At 37.4% G+C, this 15,795-nt stretch overlaps 2 protein-coding genes across 6 annotated transcripts; both read left to right on the top strand.

The window, feature by feature from the left end:
• Nucleotides 1-953: 953 nt before the first annotated feature.
• LOC126631877 (pectin acetylesterase 8-like) lies at nt 954-14,444 on the top strand. 5 transcript variants are annotated; one of them, XM_050302069.1, is made up of 13 exons: nt 954-1,207; nt 11,718-11,839; nt 11,927-12,009; nt 12,182-12,311; nt 12,492-12,571; nt 12,700-12,786; nt 12,869-12,993; nt 13,097-13,157; nt 13,259-13,312; nt 13,393-13,470; nt 13,664-13,769; nt 13,944-14,089; nt 14,186-14,444. In XM_050302069.1, the coding sequence occupies exons 1-13, from the start codon at nt 969-971 to the stop codon at nt 14,294-14,296; spliced, it is 1,422 nt and encodes a 473-aa protein (XP_050158026.1). In that variant the 5' UTR covers nt 954-968; the 3' UTR covers nt 14,297-14,444. The 5 variants fall into 5 exon arrangements, with proteins under 5 accessions (XP_050158026.1, XP_050158025.1, XP_050158028.1 ...); XM_050302068.1 differs by lacking the exons at nt 11,718-11,839; nt 11,927-12,009; nt 12,182-12,311; ... (7 more) ...; nt 13,944-14,089; nt 14,186-14,444 and adding exons at nt 1,902-2,023; nt 2,164-2,246; nt 2,537-2,666; ... (7 more) ...; nt 4,191-4,336; nt 4,433-4,763; XM_050302071.1 differs by lacking the exon at nt 954-1,207 and adding an exon at nt 9,837-9,949.
• Nucleotides 4,914-7,523, top strand: LOC126631878 (uncharacterized). Its single transcript, XM_050302073.1, has 3 exons — nt 4,914-5,050; nt 5,992-6,090; nt 7,082-7,523. Exons 1-3 carry the CDS (start codon nt 4,995-4,997, stop codon nt 7,257-7,259), a joined length of 333 nt encoding a protein of 110 aa, XP_050158030.1. The 5' UTR covers nt 4,914-4,994; the 3' UTR covers nt 7,260-7,523.
• Nucleotides 14,445-15,795: the final 1,351 nt, after the last annotated feature.

The raw sequence follows: 15,795 nt of genomic DNA, 5'->3' as shown, positions 1-15,795 counted from the left end.
TAAAAATCTCATTATGCATTCCGAATTTTCTATATTAGAAAAAAAAAACACTTATGAGGGAGTGTAGAATAAAATTTTTAGTATGCTAATAATAGTTCGTTAAAATAAAACTAAATGACAGTTTTAGAGAAAGATTAATTAAAATAAATCTTTTATATTTAAAATAAGTGTGACCTCTTTGTAGTTGTAATAAACTTTACACTATTGCTTACATAAAAAAACCAGCGTAAGATTTTTTTTTATTTTTAAAAAGTATATATATAAAAAAAGGGATATCGCTATCATGGGCAGTACTGACACAACATTATCCTGCACAAGAGTGAAGCCCCTAGTTTTTGACTAGTTTACTGTTACACGCATATCTTGTTTTGGATGACAAATGCGCAACGAATTACCATTTTTGATCTAATTATAAGGTGTCATATGTGTAAAAAAATAGGGATGTGATATCTACACGCTCTTTTTAATTACTCTCACATTCTTTTAATTTTCGGTCATCGAATTAGATAAATTAAAGAAGATCAAATGACATAAATTAACAAATTATGTGAGAGAAGTAAAAAAAGATGTATGGATAGTATATCCCAAAAAATATACATATTATTGATTCATTATTTGAATGGGATGCTATATTGACAGTGACGATGAACTCGTTAGATGCCACAATAACGGTGACGATGAACTCGTTGGATATAATTGCTTTCATAATAAGTGGATCACGTGTACACCGACAAGATTTGTCCTAGTCGTTGGCTTTTTCTTTCCTCTCTCTGCTTTGCAGCTCAGCAGACCAATAATGTAGCTTTTATCTTTTTTACCAGAATAGCTACAAATAAGAAAAACTAATGAAAAGTGCTTGAAAACTTTGAGTTTTAATGATAAGGACAAAATAAAGGGTAAAGTGAATAGTACCAGGATTGACTTTTTAGTGTAAAAATATGATTTTTCGTTAAATTAAACAGTACCGAATGTTTTTCGTTAAAGTCCTCCTACAAATACTCTCGAAATATCTCTTCACTGGAAAGCACTTAGCTTTCTCTTCACATCACACTTTAATTCCTTGCTTTTGCACGGAAAAACATATACTCTCGCACAAGATATATATCCTATACACATATCTATATAATTGGAATAAGAAGTTCAAGCATTCAAGGTTTCTCTCACATTCTTTCTTCTACCATTTCCTTCAGATTATTCTCTATTCCAGGTACGGACTAGAGGAGCAATGCTATTGTTTTTTTTTTTTTTTTTTGTATTTATATTTTTTTGTCACTTGGTTTTCTTATGATATCAAAACTTTGATTCAGTTTATGTTCATTTTGTATATTGTAAATTGGTGGTTCGGACTGGTGGATAATAATAAGACCTGTGTTTATATGAGCTTAATCAAAGTTTGAAATTTGGGTTGTGTGTTTATCATAAAACCCCATCAAGCTGATTGAGCTTACAACAGCAACCAACGTACTAAGTGAGGTTGGCTGTATGAGTCCTATCATCCATTGCTTTGGTTAGACAGTGGATTCCGAAACGAAGAATAGCAGTTTTACAGTTTCATATATTTTGTTGATAATATTATGTAATCTATGATTTGTAATTGATGATTAAGCAATGCGTAAATCTTCGCTCTGTTTCTTTATTTTATATTTGTAGTTTTTTTCTCTTTCTATGTACTTGTTAAAATTTGATTTTTGTTCTGATGGAACTGGATCTTTTGACTCTTAAGAAATATCAAGGGTAAGATTTTGGTTGCCCAAACCGGTTTGGAAGATTTGTTTTCGGCTAAATGCATTCGGGTTTTCGTAGGATCTTGACAACATATGGTACTGTGTTTGTGTAGTGGAGTCTGCAACTGAAGCTGGCAAAAGATGTTTATATTAACTGCTGAAAATTTGTATGTGCAGAATGGCCTGTTCAAGATTAGGCCAATGGTTAACTCTTCTAGTATGTTTACTGGTGTTGCTGAAAGCAGAAAGCCACCCTGTGGCACTCACTCTCGTCGAGAATGCAGTGGCTAAAGGAGCTGGTACGAAATACTAGTGTACCCCCATACAGTTAACTGATTAGAATTGAGTCTGATACCTAAAGTTTCATTTTCATTGCTCAAATGTCTGTTTCTTTCGAGTTTTATTTTTGCGCTGTTTATAAATTTGACGTGCTATGCAGTATGTTTGGATGGAAGCGCACCCGCTTACCACTTCGACAAGGGATTTGGTGCCGGAATCAACAATTGGTTGGTTCATGTTGAGGTTTGTGTATTTCTTATCATGCTGAAATGGATTTTAAAGATAAGAATGACAAGGGTGGAATTTTAATCTTAGAAGCTATTTATCTCCAACTTTTCAATGGGAAGAGAAATCTGTTTATTGTGTGCGGGTTCTGTTTTTAACATTAGTCAAATATGGTTGGAGAATTCGGAGGTCTTGTGCCTCAAAACTTCTTTTTCTCTTGTTCATGCAACTAGGCGTACGATTTGTTAGCTTTGTAAGCTTAGTTATTATAAAATTTACAATTTCTTCCATTGATATTTTGTTGTTAGGGTGGAGGATGGTGTAACACCGTTGAAGATTGCCTTGATCGCAAGAGTAATTACCGCGGTTCATCAACCAAAATGGAAAAGACAATGTCTTTTTCTGGGGTTCTTGGTAACAAGCCAAAGACTAATCCAGGTTCGGTTACCTTTTATATCTCAGTAATAGCTTTTGTATTTCAATCAATGTTTTTGCCTTGCCAAAATCATTTTTCATTTCAATGCTAGACTTCTACAATTGGAATAGAATCAAAGTTAGGTACTGCGATGGCTCGTCATTCACCGGTGATGTTGAAGCAGTCGACCCAGTAAGTTTTCTAAAGTTAATGAGCAACCCATGTTTTACATTGATACAAAAGTCTAAACCTGGTCTCTGTTGTACGTCCTTAACCATCCGCTTTCCCATCACATAACATGTTTCGAATCAAACTAATTTGATCAGGCAACAAATCTTCACTTCAGAGGAGCAAGGGTTTTCCGTGCCATCATTGATGATTTATTGGCAAAGGGAATGAAAAATGCTCAAAACGTATGGCCCATTCTACAAACTGTCTACTTTTTTCATCCTATCCTCGCTGCCGATAGCTCATTAGTACCACTTTTGATCACAGGCTCTTCTATCTGGTTGTTCGGCTGGTGGACTAACCTCGATTCTTCATTGTGATAACTTTCGTTCTCTCCTACCTGTGGGTACTAAAGTAAAATGTCTAGCAGATGCTGGTTACTTCATTAATGCGTAAGCGCTAAGCACATACTGTATATCTTTAATCATGAAAGCTTGACCAAACGTATTCTATATTTATAATGTTTTCTAGTTTCTAAAACCCTATAATGACTAACAGGAAGAGTTTGTCTGGATCACAACACATTCAAGGCTTTTACAGTGAAGTGGTTGCGCTACATGTATTGCCTCTCTCTCAAGCCTCCTTATGTGCAAGTGATAAGAGTTAGCTTCTAATTCTGATAATCTACGTTTTGTGCAGGGTTCGGCGAAGAACTTACCTGCATCCTGCACTTCAAGAATGAGTCCAGGGCTGGTGTGTGTTTATACTTTTGTATGATTTTGCCATTCACTCTATCCTTATTACTTCTGATGTTTCGTGCTACAATATTGCAGTGCTTCTTCCCACAAAATGTGGTACCTCAAACCCAGACGCCAATATTTTTGGTCAATGCAGCTTATGATTCGTGGCAGGTTAGCTGATTCTCTTAATTCTTGAATGCGTCCTGTAATTTCGATTTTATACTACTGTGCAGTGTTATTTAATAATAGTTTTCTGAAGTTCTATGACATATCCTGTATGTGTGACCCTGATTATAAAATCGACTAACAGTTTGGTTTGTAATCGTAATAACTTCTTTTTTTTGTTCGAAATTGGCGTGCATTTTTTTTCTGATTCGTTGTTGTATCCGCTCAGATAAAGAACATTTTGGCACCGGGTGTTGCTGATCCTAAGGGTGCCTGGAAAAAGTGCAAGCTTAATATAAAGAACTGCTCACCCAGTCAACTTCAAACCTTGCAAGGTATTTCATAACCCTCCTTCACTTCATACCAGCAGCTTGTTCACGTTTTTGACATGTTGCAGAATTGAAAAAAAAAAAAAAAAAAAAAAACCGTCTGCTGGAAAATTGACTTGTCTTTTCGTCTTGGAATATGTTTCAGAATATAGGTTACAGTTCTTAAAAACAATTGCCAGTTCGAGCACTTCTTCATCTCATGGAGCGTTCATAGACTCTTGCTTTGCCCACTGCCAAATTGGAACGCAGGAGACATGGCTGGCAGCTGACTCTCCTATGTTGAGCAAGACGGTAAGAGTACCGTGATCTGCACTCAAATCTCGGGTTTGAACGTGAAAAACTATAACTTGTTTTTAGTTTTTTGTAACGTGTTATTGTGTTATGCAGACAATTGCAAACGCAGTTGGAGACTGGTATTACGACCGCACTGCGTTCAAAAAGTTTGATTGCCCTTACCCTTGCAATCCCACTTGCAAAAACCGTGAATTTGACTCAAACGATCAGGAAGATTAATTTCATTATGTCGAAAATATGGTTTTTATGAGCTATATGAGCTATTGATGTAATGGCCTACGTACTTATGGTTCTGGGTAATATTTATTCTTTTGAGCTTTGATTTGAAAGTGGTAGCGGGCATCTTGTATAGTGTTGCGTGAATAAAGTTATTGTGTAAACTGAAGATAAAATTCAATAAGATTTAAGACATCTTATCTTATTATGACTTTGGATTACCTAAAACCCTATCTATAATTAGTATAGATAAAGACACAAGGACAAGTGAAAAATACATCTCTCACAAACAGCTGACCCCTTCTCTCTCTAGCCTTCTCTTGCTCTCTCTCTCTAATTGTTTTATTTCACAACATGTTATCAGCAAGAACGTGAAGGCAAAGTCTCGAAATTGCAGAGTAGGGGACGTTCTGCTTCCTTTTAAGCGCTAGGAGGTGCAATGAATGCGTATCCGGGAGGCTATACCGGCACCACCTGTGCAGGGTGCACCCTGAGGTAGGCGAGGCAGATTCTTTGCCCTCCCACTTACCGTGCCCTCTTGTTTGTGTGGTCACGGTTAAGCCACGTTAACATTTTATATTACTATTCTTTTTTTTCTTATTATTTCTATAAAAAAATAATATAAAATGTTGACGTGACTTAACCGTGACCACATAAAACAGGAGGGTACGGGAAGTGGGAGGGCATGGTATCTGCCTCCAGCATATATGCCTTGGTTAGATCTGTCCATGCCCTCTGAAACAAAGGATGAGTCGAAAGCAACAAGGGAAAAACTTCGGAGATTGATTGTCTGCCCTCCCCTTCCCATATCCTCTCCATGCCCTCCTCATGCCCTCCTGTTTTGTGTGATCACGGTTAAGTCATGTCAATATTTGCTTTTTGTCTTATTAGTTTTATAAAAAAAATTAATATAAAATGCTGATGTTACACCCAACCCCCAAATATTTGTATAATTTCGTAAGTCCCTAAAATTTTAATGAAAACTTCATTTTGGTCCCCTAGCTTCACTAAATCTAGACCCTTTATCTAGATTCCTAAACTCCCTCAAACTGCCACATGGCAGCACCCCAATACTCCTCACATTTCTCTCTCTATCCCCTACCCCTCCCGGTGACTTCATCTTCTTCTTCTTCATGTCTCTGTTTTCTTTCCCTTCTTTCTTCTTTCCCTCTTTCACCGAGACACACACACACACACACACACACACCCACATGCACCCATATGCATTTCCTACTCGAGGAAGACACAACCATCATCGTCAACCTCGTCCTTTTTTTTCTTTCTTTCCCGTGGCTGTGAGAACGAAACCTAGAAACCTTCGGCGAGGTTTTCTTAATTTTCTGGTTAGGTGAGCCTTGAATTTCCCTCTATTTCATCCTAGATTCATGCGTGATGGTGTTTTAATGGATTTTATTGCGTTGTTGTCGAGGTTTTAGAACGAAATCGACTCAGAGGAGAGCTCACCCATGTTCGGCGAACCCGTGTGAGTTGAGGGATTTTCCGGTCATCTCCGACCGTTCTACGACAAAAGGAAGGTATAAACACACTTCTATCGTCTTGTGCTTCATTTTGATACCTAGATCAGACCCACCCTAAAGGCCATGTTTGCAATCGGCCGGAGTTGTAGAAGCTCCGGCGTTCTTCTCCGGTGCACCCAGGCATTTCAGGCCGTTTCCAAGACACTCGGGCCTTAGGCCCGTGGTGAACTCAGCCCAAAACCTTTTCCCCCTTCAGTTTAGTTAGTTAATTGTGTTGTTTTAATTGTTTTAAGACCCAAATGGCCTTTGGCCCGTTCTTTCTTCAACCCAAAACCCATTTCCTTTGGCCATTTTCTGTTAAGGGCTTAAGCCCAATCTCCTTAAACCCTTTCAGACAGGCCTTTGGTCCTTGTGAGGATCAGGGCCTTTGGCCCGTTTACCCTTTAGACCCAAAACCTTTAGGGCCCAATCGGGCCAACCCAAATCCAAGCCCAGTTTAATCCTTTGACCCGTTGACTTTTCGGTGTTTCGTCCGGGACCTCTCCTAGGCTAATTTCGACGTCCTGGACCCGTTTTTGAAGTCCGTTTTCCCAAATTCAATCGTTTGAATAGAGTTTGACTAAAGGTACCCCTTTATGTGAATATGTGCAATTATTAACGGTGATTCCGTTATTCCTTTTTGGTACAGCTTTGCACCATCGGTGTACGGTGAGTGGACCCTTTCTAAAATTTGCATAATTTTATAGTTTAATTGCATAAATGAAATGCATGTTTTACGAGTTTATGAATTGATTTTATGTTAAGCATGTTTATTGAAATGTTGATTATCGTCTCGTTATTTTGTAAGGAATTAATTGTTGGCCTATATTGAGCTATATTTTAATATATCGTATTTTCTATAAAAACCATGAACTGGTAGACTATTTGATGGATGACGATAGGATGCTAGAACATGTTTTCAAAACCCTTCTTTATAGTATAGACGATGGATGACTTTATACTATGAAGTGGTTATATTTAAGAGGCGTAACTATTTGTGTGTACCTAGTGGACACTATGCCGCTTGGGGAGAGGATTTGGTGTTGGTAGTTATGCCGGGAGAAATAATCCCTAGCTACGGGCTGAGGGACATGGAGCAGGCATTGGGCCGAGAGTTGGTAATCTCTGGCCACGGGCGCAGAGACCATGATGCTGGCATAGGGTTGGGAGTTATATTTATTCAATGATCTTACTGGCAGCACACCACGCTTACGAGACGATTTGTGAGACGATTGATATTTTGATCTCCGCGATGTTTTTCCGCGATATGACTGTAGACATTGAAATTTCGGTGACATAAATGTTAGTCATTGCATTAAGATTACATTTGTAAACATTGAAATTTTGGTGAAATAAATGTTGACCATTGTATTAAAATTACAACCTTCATTCACTTCACCTACATCATACACTAAGTTCACCTACAACATCCACCAAGTTTCACCTACAACATCCACCAAAATTCACCTACAACATCCACCAAAACAAATGGATGGTGGTGGTTCGTTCCCAAAGCCTATAAATAGGCCCCTCCATCAAAGAATCAAGAAACCAATTCACAAATACATTTCTCTACTCCTAAAATGGAAGAGAATACTCCCCACACATCCAAAATCCTTGAAGCTTTGAAACTCTAAAGCTTTCAAGCATCCAACCTCCCAAATTCAAGCAAATCCCGAAGGATCAAGAAAGCCCTCTTCGTTCTTCGTCAAATCCTCCTTCAAGATCAAGCCTCGACGGCCCTTGAAGTGTTCAACAAATCCATACAACTGTTCATCCTAAGATCAAGCCCCGACGGCCCTTTTAGATCAACAACATCACCAAATCCACATAACTGTTCATCCTAAGATCAAGCCCCGACGGCCCTTGGATCAACAATCATCCATCTTCAAGATCAAGCCCAAAAGCCCTTGAAGATCCGTTCATCATTATTCTTCAAGATCAAGCCCCGACGGCCCTCGAAGAAAGTGTTCTTCGTTCTTCGTTCATCGTTCTTCCAAGATCAAGCCCCGACGGCCCTTGGATCAACAATCCACCAATTCAAGATCAAGCCCCAAAGGCCCTTGAAGAACTTCCACAAATTCAAGATCAAGCCCCGACGGCCCTTGAAGAAAGCACAATCGTTCATCATCCGTTCATCCAAGATCAAGCCCCGACGGCCCTTGGATCAACAAACATCAACAAATCTACACATCCAACCGTTCTTCAAGATCAAGCCCAAAAGCCCTTGAAGATCCATTCATCACCGTTATTCAAGATTAAACCTTAACGGCCCTTGAAGAAACACTCATCCTCAAGATCAAGCCCCAACGGCTCCTTGAAGATCCGCTCAAATCCACATTCAAAGATTAAGCCCACGGCCCCTTGAAGAAACTTCCAACAGTTCATCCAAGATCAAGCCTCGACGGCCCTTGGATCAACGAAACATCCACAAATCAACACCTTACGGAGATCGAATCAGAGGATCAAATTTGAGAGAGATTGTAACCCAAAATCATCAAACACAAATATTATTTTGTGCACGTTGTTCTTGTCTCTTTCGTTTCAGGAATTTTCCGTGTTCACAATGACCTTTGAGATGTTTTTGGCATGCTAGGGTTTTCAGTAAACCTATCACTTATTATGCCAGTAGTTTTCTTTATATAAACTGTGGGGGTTAGTATCTTGATAATTGTTTTATTAGTATTGTATATATGAACTTGGTCCACTCACCTTTGTTTTGCGCCCCTATTTAGGTCTTAGAAACGAGGACTACGACACAGCGTACGAGGCATTCCCCTACCAGTAACAGTCTATCATTCACTTGTGTGATATCTTGTAATGATATTTCCTTTTGTGATCTTGAATTAGAACGTATTCTGTGTACTCTAGACATTTCCTTAAACTTTGTTTATTACCTTTAGATTTTAATGATTATTCATGTTTATTTTCTCCTAATCATTACTCTTGTATTCAATAAATGGCTTTTGTCACCTTAGAGTGTCGGCCAACACGTGCCTATCCGGGTATTCAGAGAATATTGGGGTCAGGACATGTCAGTTGACGTGGTCGTAACCGCATAAAACAGGAGGGTATGGGGAGGGTATGAAGAGGGGAGGGCAGACAATCCATCTCCAAAAACTTCACGTTCTCTCAGGATGACATGACAATAACTGTCGCTTCTTGCTTCCTACTTTGATCTTTCTCTCGAAGGATGAACGTTGCGAGGGCTGGAGGGCTTGCATTTTGGACCACAGTTTTTTAGTACAAATGCAAAATCGTAGCCATAGGCTAAAGCCTATCCTTCAGATGGCTATCCTTGACTTTTCAAACAAATAAAAATCTTTTTTTTTCTTTGGGAAAATTTGAAATAGATCCAATTTTATGGGCTTACTTTTGAAATAAGTCCAATTTTTAGTGACTTTTGACTTTTGAAATATGTTTAAATTTTAGTTACTTTGGATCCATATCAAAAGACTTTTTTTTTTTTGAACAATAAAAGTCTAAGCTTATCAAGTAATCACCAGGCCTCTTATTTCATCACAAATCATGCTTTCTGTTCCAACTAAATTTTCCACCATGTTGGTCGAGATGCATGCATAATAAATTGGAATTTAAGAAAGAAGTTTCTGATTTGAAATTTAAGAAAGAAGTTTCTGATTTTTGACTATATTGCATGACGCGTACATAGATTGACTCTTGTTTTAGAGTAACTTACAAGTCGTTGACTTAATAATAAAATTTCATATTTTTAATATAGCTCGGAACGACGAAGACTTACACAAGATATATATACACACAACATCTATATACACACACACACACGCAGATACATCTATATTTATATTTGGAATAAGCTCACGCGTTCAACAGCTTTCAGATTATTCCCTATTATCAGGTGCAGACTACGGTGCAATGCTATTTTTTTTTTTTGGGTATATTTTTAATTTATATTATTTTAAACAGATAAATCTGTCCTATTTTAGTTTCCTTTTATCACTTGGTGTTCTTATGAAATCAAAACTTTGATTCAGTTTATGTTCATTTGTGTAATATAAGTTGGTGGTCCTCAGACCCAGTGCGGGTCGGGCGACCGTCTAGGGCATACAAAAATTAGAGGCACCAAAATTTTTAGAGTTGTATATTCATATATATTTTTATAAGAGTACAATTTTTTTTTAATTTGGTTAATTGACAAAGAGATTTAACTAGAATTGGTGGCTTCCATTGTTTGAAATTAATAAGGAGTTCTTGGATTCAACACACCATGACTGGTGGTTGTGTTGTTTAAAATTGACAAGGATGTCCCGTGTTTGAAACATTAGGTGTGTTTTTTTTTACTTTCCAACTTTTACGAATTTCTTTTCATAAGAGTTTAAATTTATGAAATTTGGCTAAATGATCAAGAGAGTCAATCATAAGCAATGATTTTTGTTGTTTAAAATTAACGAGAGGTTCGAAGTTCGAAATGCAATAGTTTTTGTTTATTCTTTTCAATTTTCACGATTCTCTGTTTGGTTGTTAATTCTTTTTAATTCCTAGCTAGTAGCTATGTGGCTCGCAGTTTTTAAACATTCGTTTCAATTCAAGTCTAACTTTCAACAAAGAGTAATGCATAGACCAAATTTGCAAATTATATGATGTGTCGCTAATAGGTTTTTTTTAGTGCTCGTTCATTGCTTATGCATATCAATTAAAGACTCGAAAATATAATTATTTTTTTAGTCCCATATTTCCAAGGTTAGTAAATAAGAAAAAAAAAAACACATCACGATTTATATAATACACTTTAAAAGTTCATATAGAAGGAAAACAAAACTCATAATCTATGTACTTATAAGCCCGTGATTTTTAGTTCCCTTCTCTTAATACAAAATAAATTAGTTTTTCCGTGTTTCGAAATTATTTAGTTTGAAGTGCTTTTCTAAATATAATTTATTGAAGTCTTACGTATATAAACAAATAATTTTCTTATATGAAGTTATGACACTTTTTTTGGTGTCGTCCCGAGCCTCAAAAATCTTAGGACTGACCGAACTGGAGTATAATAACACATGTATTTATATGAGCTCAATCAAAGTTTGAAATTTGGTTTCTGTTTTTTTTTCATAAAACCCTATCAAGCTGATTGAGCTTACAACAACAACCAAAACCTATCGCACTAAGTGGGGTCATTGTCACTCATCGCTTTGGTTAGACAATGGATTCCGAAACGAAGAATAATAGTATTGCAGTTTCATATATTTTGTTAGTAATATTATGTAATCTATGATTTGTAATTGATCATTATGCAATTTGTAAATCTTTGCACTGTTTCTTTATTTTTTATTTATACTTTTTACTCTTACTATATGCTTGTTAAAATTTGTATTTTATCCATTGAATGAATGAAGATTCATCGTCTTGGTTCTGAATCTCTGATGGAATTGGATCTTTTGACTGTACGAAAGATCAAGGGTAAGATTTTGGTTGCCCAAACCAGTTTGGAAGGATTTGTTTTCGGCTAAATGTAGTCGGATTACCGCCCATGACGGAGGATTCCCTTGACAAATATATACAGAGACTGTATAGAGAGGGATTCTTTATTAGATTTAGACACAGATTTTTCAGTGAAGAAAAGCTGCCAAATGCTCTGTATATTAATTGCTGAAAAATTGTATCTGCAGAATGGCCTGTTCAAGATTAGGCCAATGGTTAACTCTTCTAGTATGTTTACTGATATTGCTGAAAGCAGAAAGCCACCCTGTGGGAATCACTCTTGTCGAGAATGCAGTTGCTAAAGGAGCTGGTGAGAAAAACTAGTGCACCATATGACCATGTCTGTTTCTGTTGAGTTTTATTTTTGCGCTGTTTCTAAATATGACATGCTATGCAGTTTGTTTGGATGGGAGCGCACCCGCTTACCACTTTGACAAGGGATTTGGTGCCGGAATCAACAATTGGTTGGTTTATTTTGAGGTTTGTGTCTCCCCTATCATGCTAAAATAGTTTCCGAATTCTGAGTTCTTGTGTCACAAACCTTTTTCTCTTGTCCATGCATCTACGTGTATGATTAATTAGCTCAGTAAGCTTAGTAATTATAAAATTTTGCATTGAAGTTTATTTTCTTCCATTGATATTTCGTTATTAGGGTGGAGGATGGTGTAATACCGTTGCAACTTGCCTTGATCGCTCGAATTATTCCCTCGGTTCATCAACCAAAATGGAAAAGACAATGTTGTTTTCTGGGGTTCTTAGTAACAAGCAAAAGACTAATCCAGGTTCGGTAGATTTTATACCTCATCAATAGCTTTGTGTATTTCAATTAATGTGTTTGCCTTGCTTTGAAGGTTTGCTTTGTTTAAACAAGCATATATATCTTAAGAATTACCCAATAGTGATGAACATACCTATCATTTTCTTTTCGCTAACGGTAAAATCAATTTTCTTTTCAATGCTAGACTTCTACAATTGGAATAGAATCAAAGTTAGATACTGTGATGGCTCGTCATTTACTGGTGATGTTGAAGCTGTAGACCCTGTAAGTTTCAGTTAATGAGCAACCCATGTTTTGCATTGATACAAGTCTAAACCTGGTTTCTAATGCACCTCCTTAACCCTCCGCTTTCCCATCACATGGCATGTTTCTAATCAAACTAATTTGATCAGGCAACAAATCTTCACTTCAGAGGAGCAAGGGTTTTCCGTGCCATCATGGATGATTTATTGGCAAAAGGAATGAAAAATGCTCAATCTGTATGGCCCATTCTACGAACTGTCTGCTTTTTTCATCCTGTCCTCACTGCCGATAGCTCATTCGTACCACTTTTGATTACAGGCTCTTCTATCTGGTTGTTCGGCTGGCGGATTGGCCTCGATTCTTCATTGTGATAACTTCCGTTCTCTTCTACCTGTGGATGCTAAAGTGAAATGTGTACCAGATGCTGGTTACTTCATTAATGCGTAAGCACTAAGCAAGTACTTTAATCATGAAAGCTTGACCTAACATATTTTATTTTTCTAAACGTTTCTAGTTTCTAAAACCCTAGCCTATAATGACTAACAGGAGGACGGTGTCTGGATCACCATACATTCAAGCCTTTTATAGTGAAGTGGTTGCGCTACATGTATTCTCTCTCTCTCTCTCTCTCTCTCTTTCAAGCCTCCGTTCTGTGCATGTGATACGTGTTGGATTCTAATTAATTCTGATAATCTATGTTTTGTGCAGGGTTCGGCGAAGAACTTGCCTGCATCCTGCACTTCAAGAATGAGTCCAGGGCTGGTATGTGTTTATACTCTTGCATGGTTTTTCTATTCGCCCTATCCTTGTTACTTCTGATATTTCGCACTACAATATTGCAGTGCTTCTTCCCACAAAATGTGGTACCACTAACCCGGACGCCAATATTTTTCGTCAATGCAGCTTACGATTGGTGGCAGGTTAGCTGATTCTCTTAGTTCTTGAATGCGTCCTGTACTTTCCATTTTATTCTAATTTCTTAGCACAACCTGCTCCATAGTTCTCTAAATTTGCTAACAATCAACAATTACTAGTTCTCTTTTTCCACATTCGGAGAGTCTGCTAGCGTGCATTTTATTTTATTTTTTCTGATTCATTGTTGTATCCACTCAGATACAGAACATTTTGGCACCGGATGTTGCTGATCCTGAAGGTGCCTGGAAAAAGTGCAAGCTTAATATAAAGAACTGCTCACCCAGTCAGCTTCAAACCATGCAAGGTATTTCAAAACCCTCCTCCGCTTCATACCAGCAGCTTGTTTACTTTAGTGTTTAAGATGATAATAAGCAACTTAAGACTCCTCACTGTCTACGAGTTCCCATAGAAAAAAAAAAAAAAAAAAAGCTGTCTGCTTCGAAAATTGACTTGTCTTTTCGTCTCGAATATGTTTCAGAATTTAGGTTACAGTTCTTAAAAACGATTACTGGTGCGAGCAATTCTTCATCTCATGGGTGGTTCATACACTCTTGCTATGCCCATTGCCAAATTGAAATGCAGGAGACATGGCTGGCAGCTGACTCTCCTATGTTGTGTAAGACGGTAAGATTGAGTACCGTGATCTGCACTCAATCGTGGTTTCATTCGGTTGTAACGTGAAAACTGAACTCGTCTTTAACGTGTTATTGTGTTATGCAGACAATTGCAGAGGCAGTTGGAGACTGGTATTACGACCTCACTCCGTTCAGAAAGATCGATTGCCCTTACCCTTGCAATCCCACTTGCAAAAACGCTGAATTTGATTTTTAACGATCAGCTAGTGGGATAGTTTCTATTTGGTAGCGAGCGTCTTGTATCCCATAAGATCTAGGATATTTTAACCTATTATGGCTTGTATTACCTTGGGTTATATGATTTGTATAAATAAATGCACAAGGGAAAAATACACATCTACAAACAGCTGAGCCCCTTCTCTCTATAGACGTCCCTCGCTCTAATTATTTTATTTCACAAATAGCTGAGCCTATACTACGGTCTTGTGATATTCCCCTCTTCACTTGTAAGTGAAAGGTCTTAGGTTCAAATATCGTAGATAGAGAATTCAATGCCAAATTAGGTTGCTCATTGTGTGGCTTAACCGAACTCCATCCCCCCTCCTTTCAATGTAAAATATATCATTGTACTAAAAAAAAAACATGTTATCAACGTCAATGTGACTTTGCAAGGAGAGGATTCTTTAAGAACGGTGTTATTAAAAGAAAGGTGTTGAAAGCGCTCATCATCTACGTAACTCTGAGCCTAATTTACTTTTCGAATTATATATCCTACTGCATTATTTCCTAAATTTTATGCGACGTTTTAAATGAAGTCTAAGAATGAGTAAATCCTACAACTTTGCAAAATATTTCCTTCAGTCACACATATATACCGCAGTCGGAGGAGTTTGAGTACAAAGTAACATCGGACCACTAGACACTGGCAGGGCTTTCCCTATGGAGCCCAGGAACATCAATCCCGATGAGCTGGACAATTTCTGTCTAATATATTATATTGTCAAACTATCAATACAATTCCATCAAGTGCATAGCATATAATGTCCGTTCATCTCAAGTATACATTCAAGCAAGAATCCACTTGAGCATCGGTTTAAATTGGCAGTCCGATAAAATAGCATGTTAAATCGTCTAAAATGAGTACAGCTCATAAAACTTTCCTTCAACTATTCAAAGGTTCGGATCAATGACCCAGTAACAAGAAGTCAACCTTTATTTTCTACTGGACTGATTGGAAGAGAGAACACAATCACTAGGCATGGAATTCATGGGCTGTATAGGCTGTACAGCGTCGACATTCCATGGGCTCAGCTGGTACCAGGGAACAATGCCATTTTCCTCACTAGAGAAAATAGTGTCAGTCCTTTCCAAGGAATTATGTATGCTATATTCGTTTAGAAGGTCCATCATCTTCTAAACCCAACAATCCTTGATTGCTTCTGTTCCAAGTAATCAATCAGAGGACACCATTCATCAATTGAAAGAGCTAAAATCGCTTCCTAATTATAGAAACAAGAAAACTTCCTCTGTAAGCTTTCAATTGTATTTACTTAATTAATTATTTGTACACCGTGAAGGTATATATATAGCCTTTGGCTATTTACATAGATACCCCTTAACTGCCTAACCTTATAACAATCCTAACTAATCACAACCATTAGCACAGCTAATTACATTTAGTTGTAACAAACTATTTAACAGTAACTAAAATGGATGACTTGTCATTCTCCCTAATACACGCCCTCAAGCTAGAAG

The sequence above is a fragment of the Malus sylvestris genome, chromosome 8 (assembly GCF_916048215.2).
Source record: "Malus sylvestris chromosome 8, drMalSylv7.2, whole genome shotgun sequence".
Taxonomy (NCBI): domain Eukaryota; kingdom Viridiplantae; phylum Streptophyta; class Magnoliopsida; order Rosales; family Rosaceae; genus Malus; species Malus sylvestris.
The sequence above is the reverse complement of the archived record's forward strand: the minus strand, read 5'-3'. Positions and strand labels throughout refer to the sequence as shown.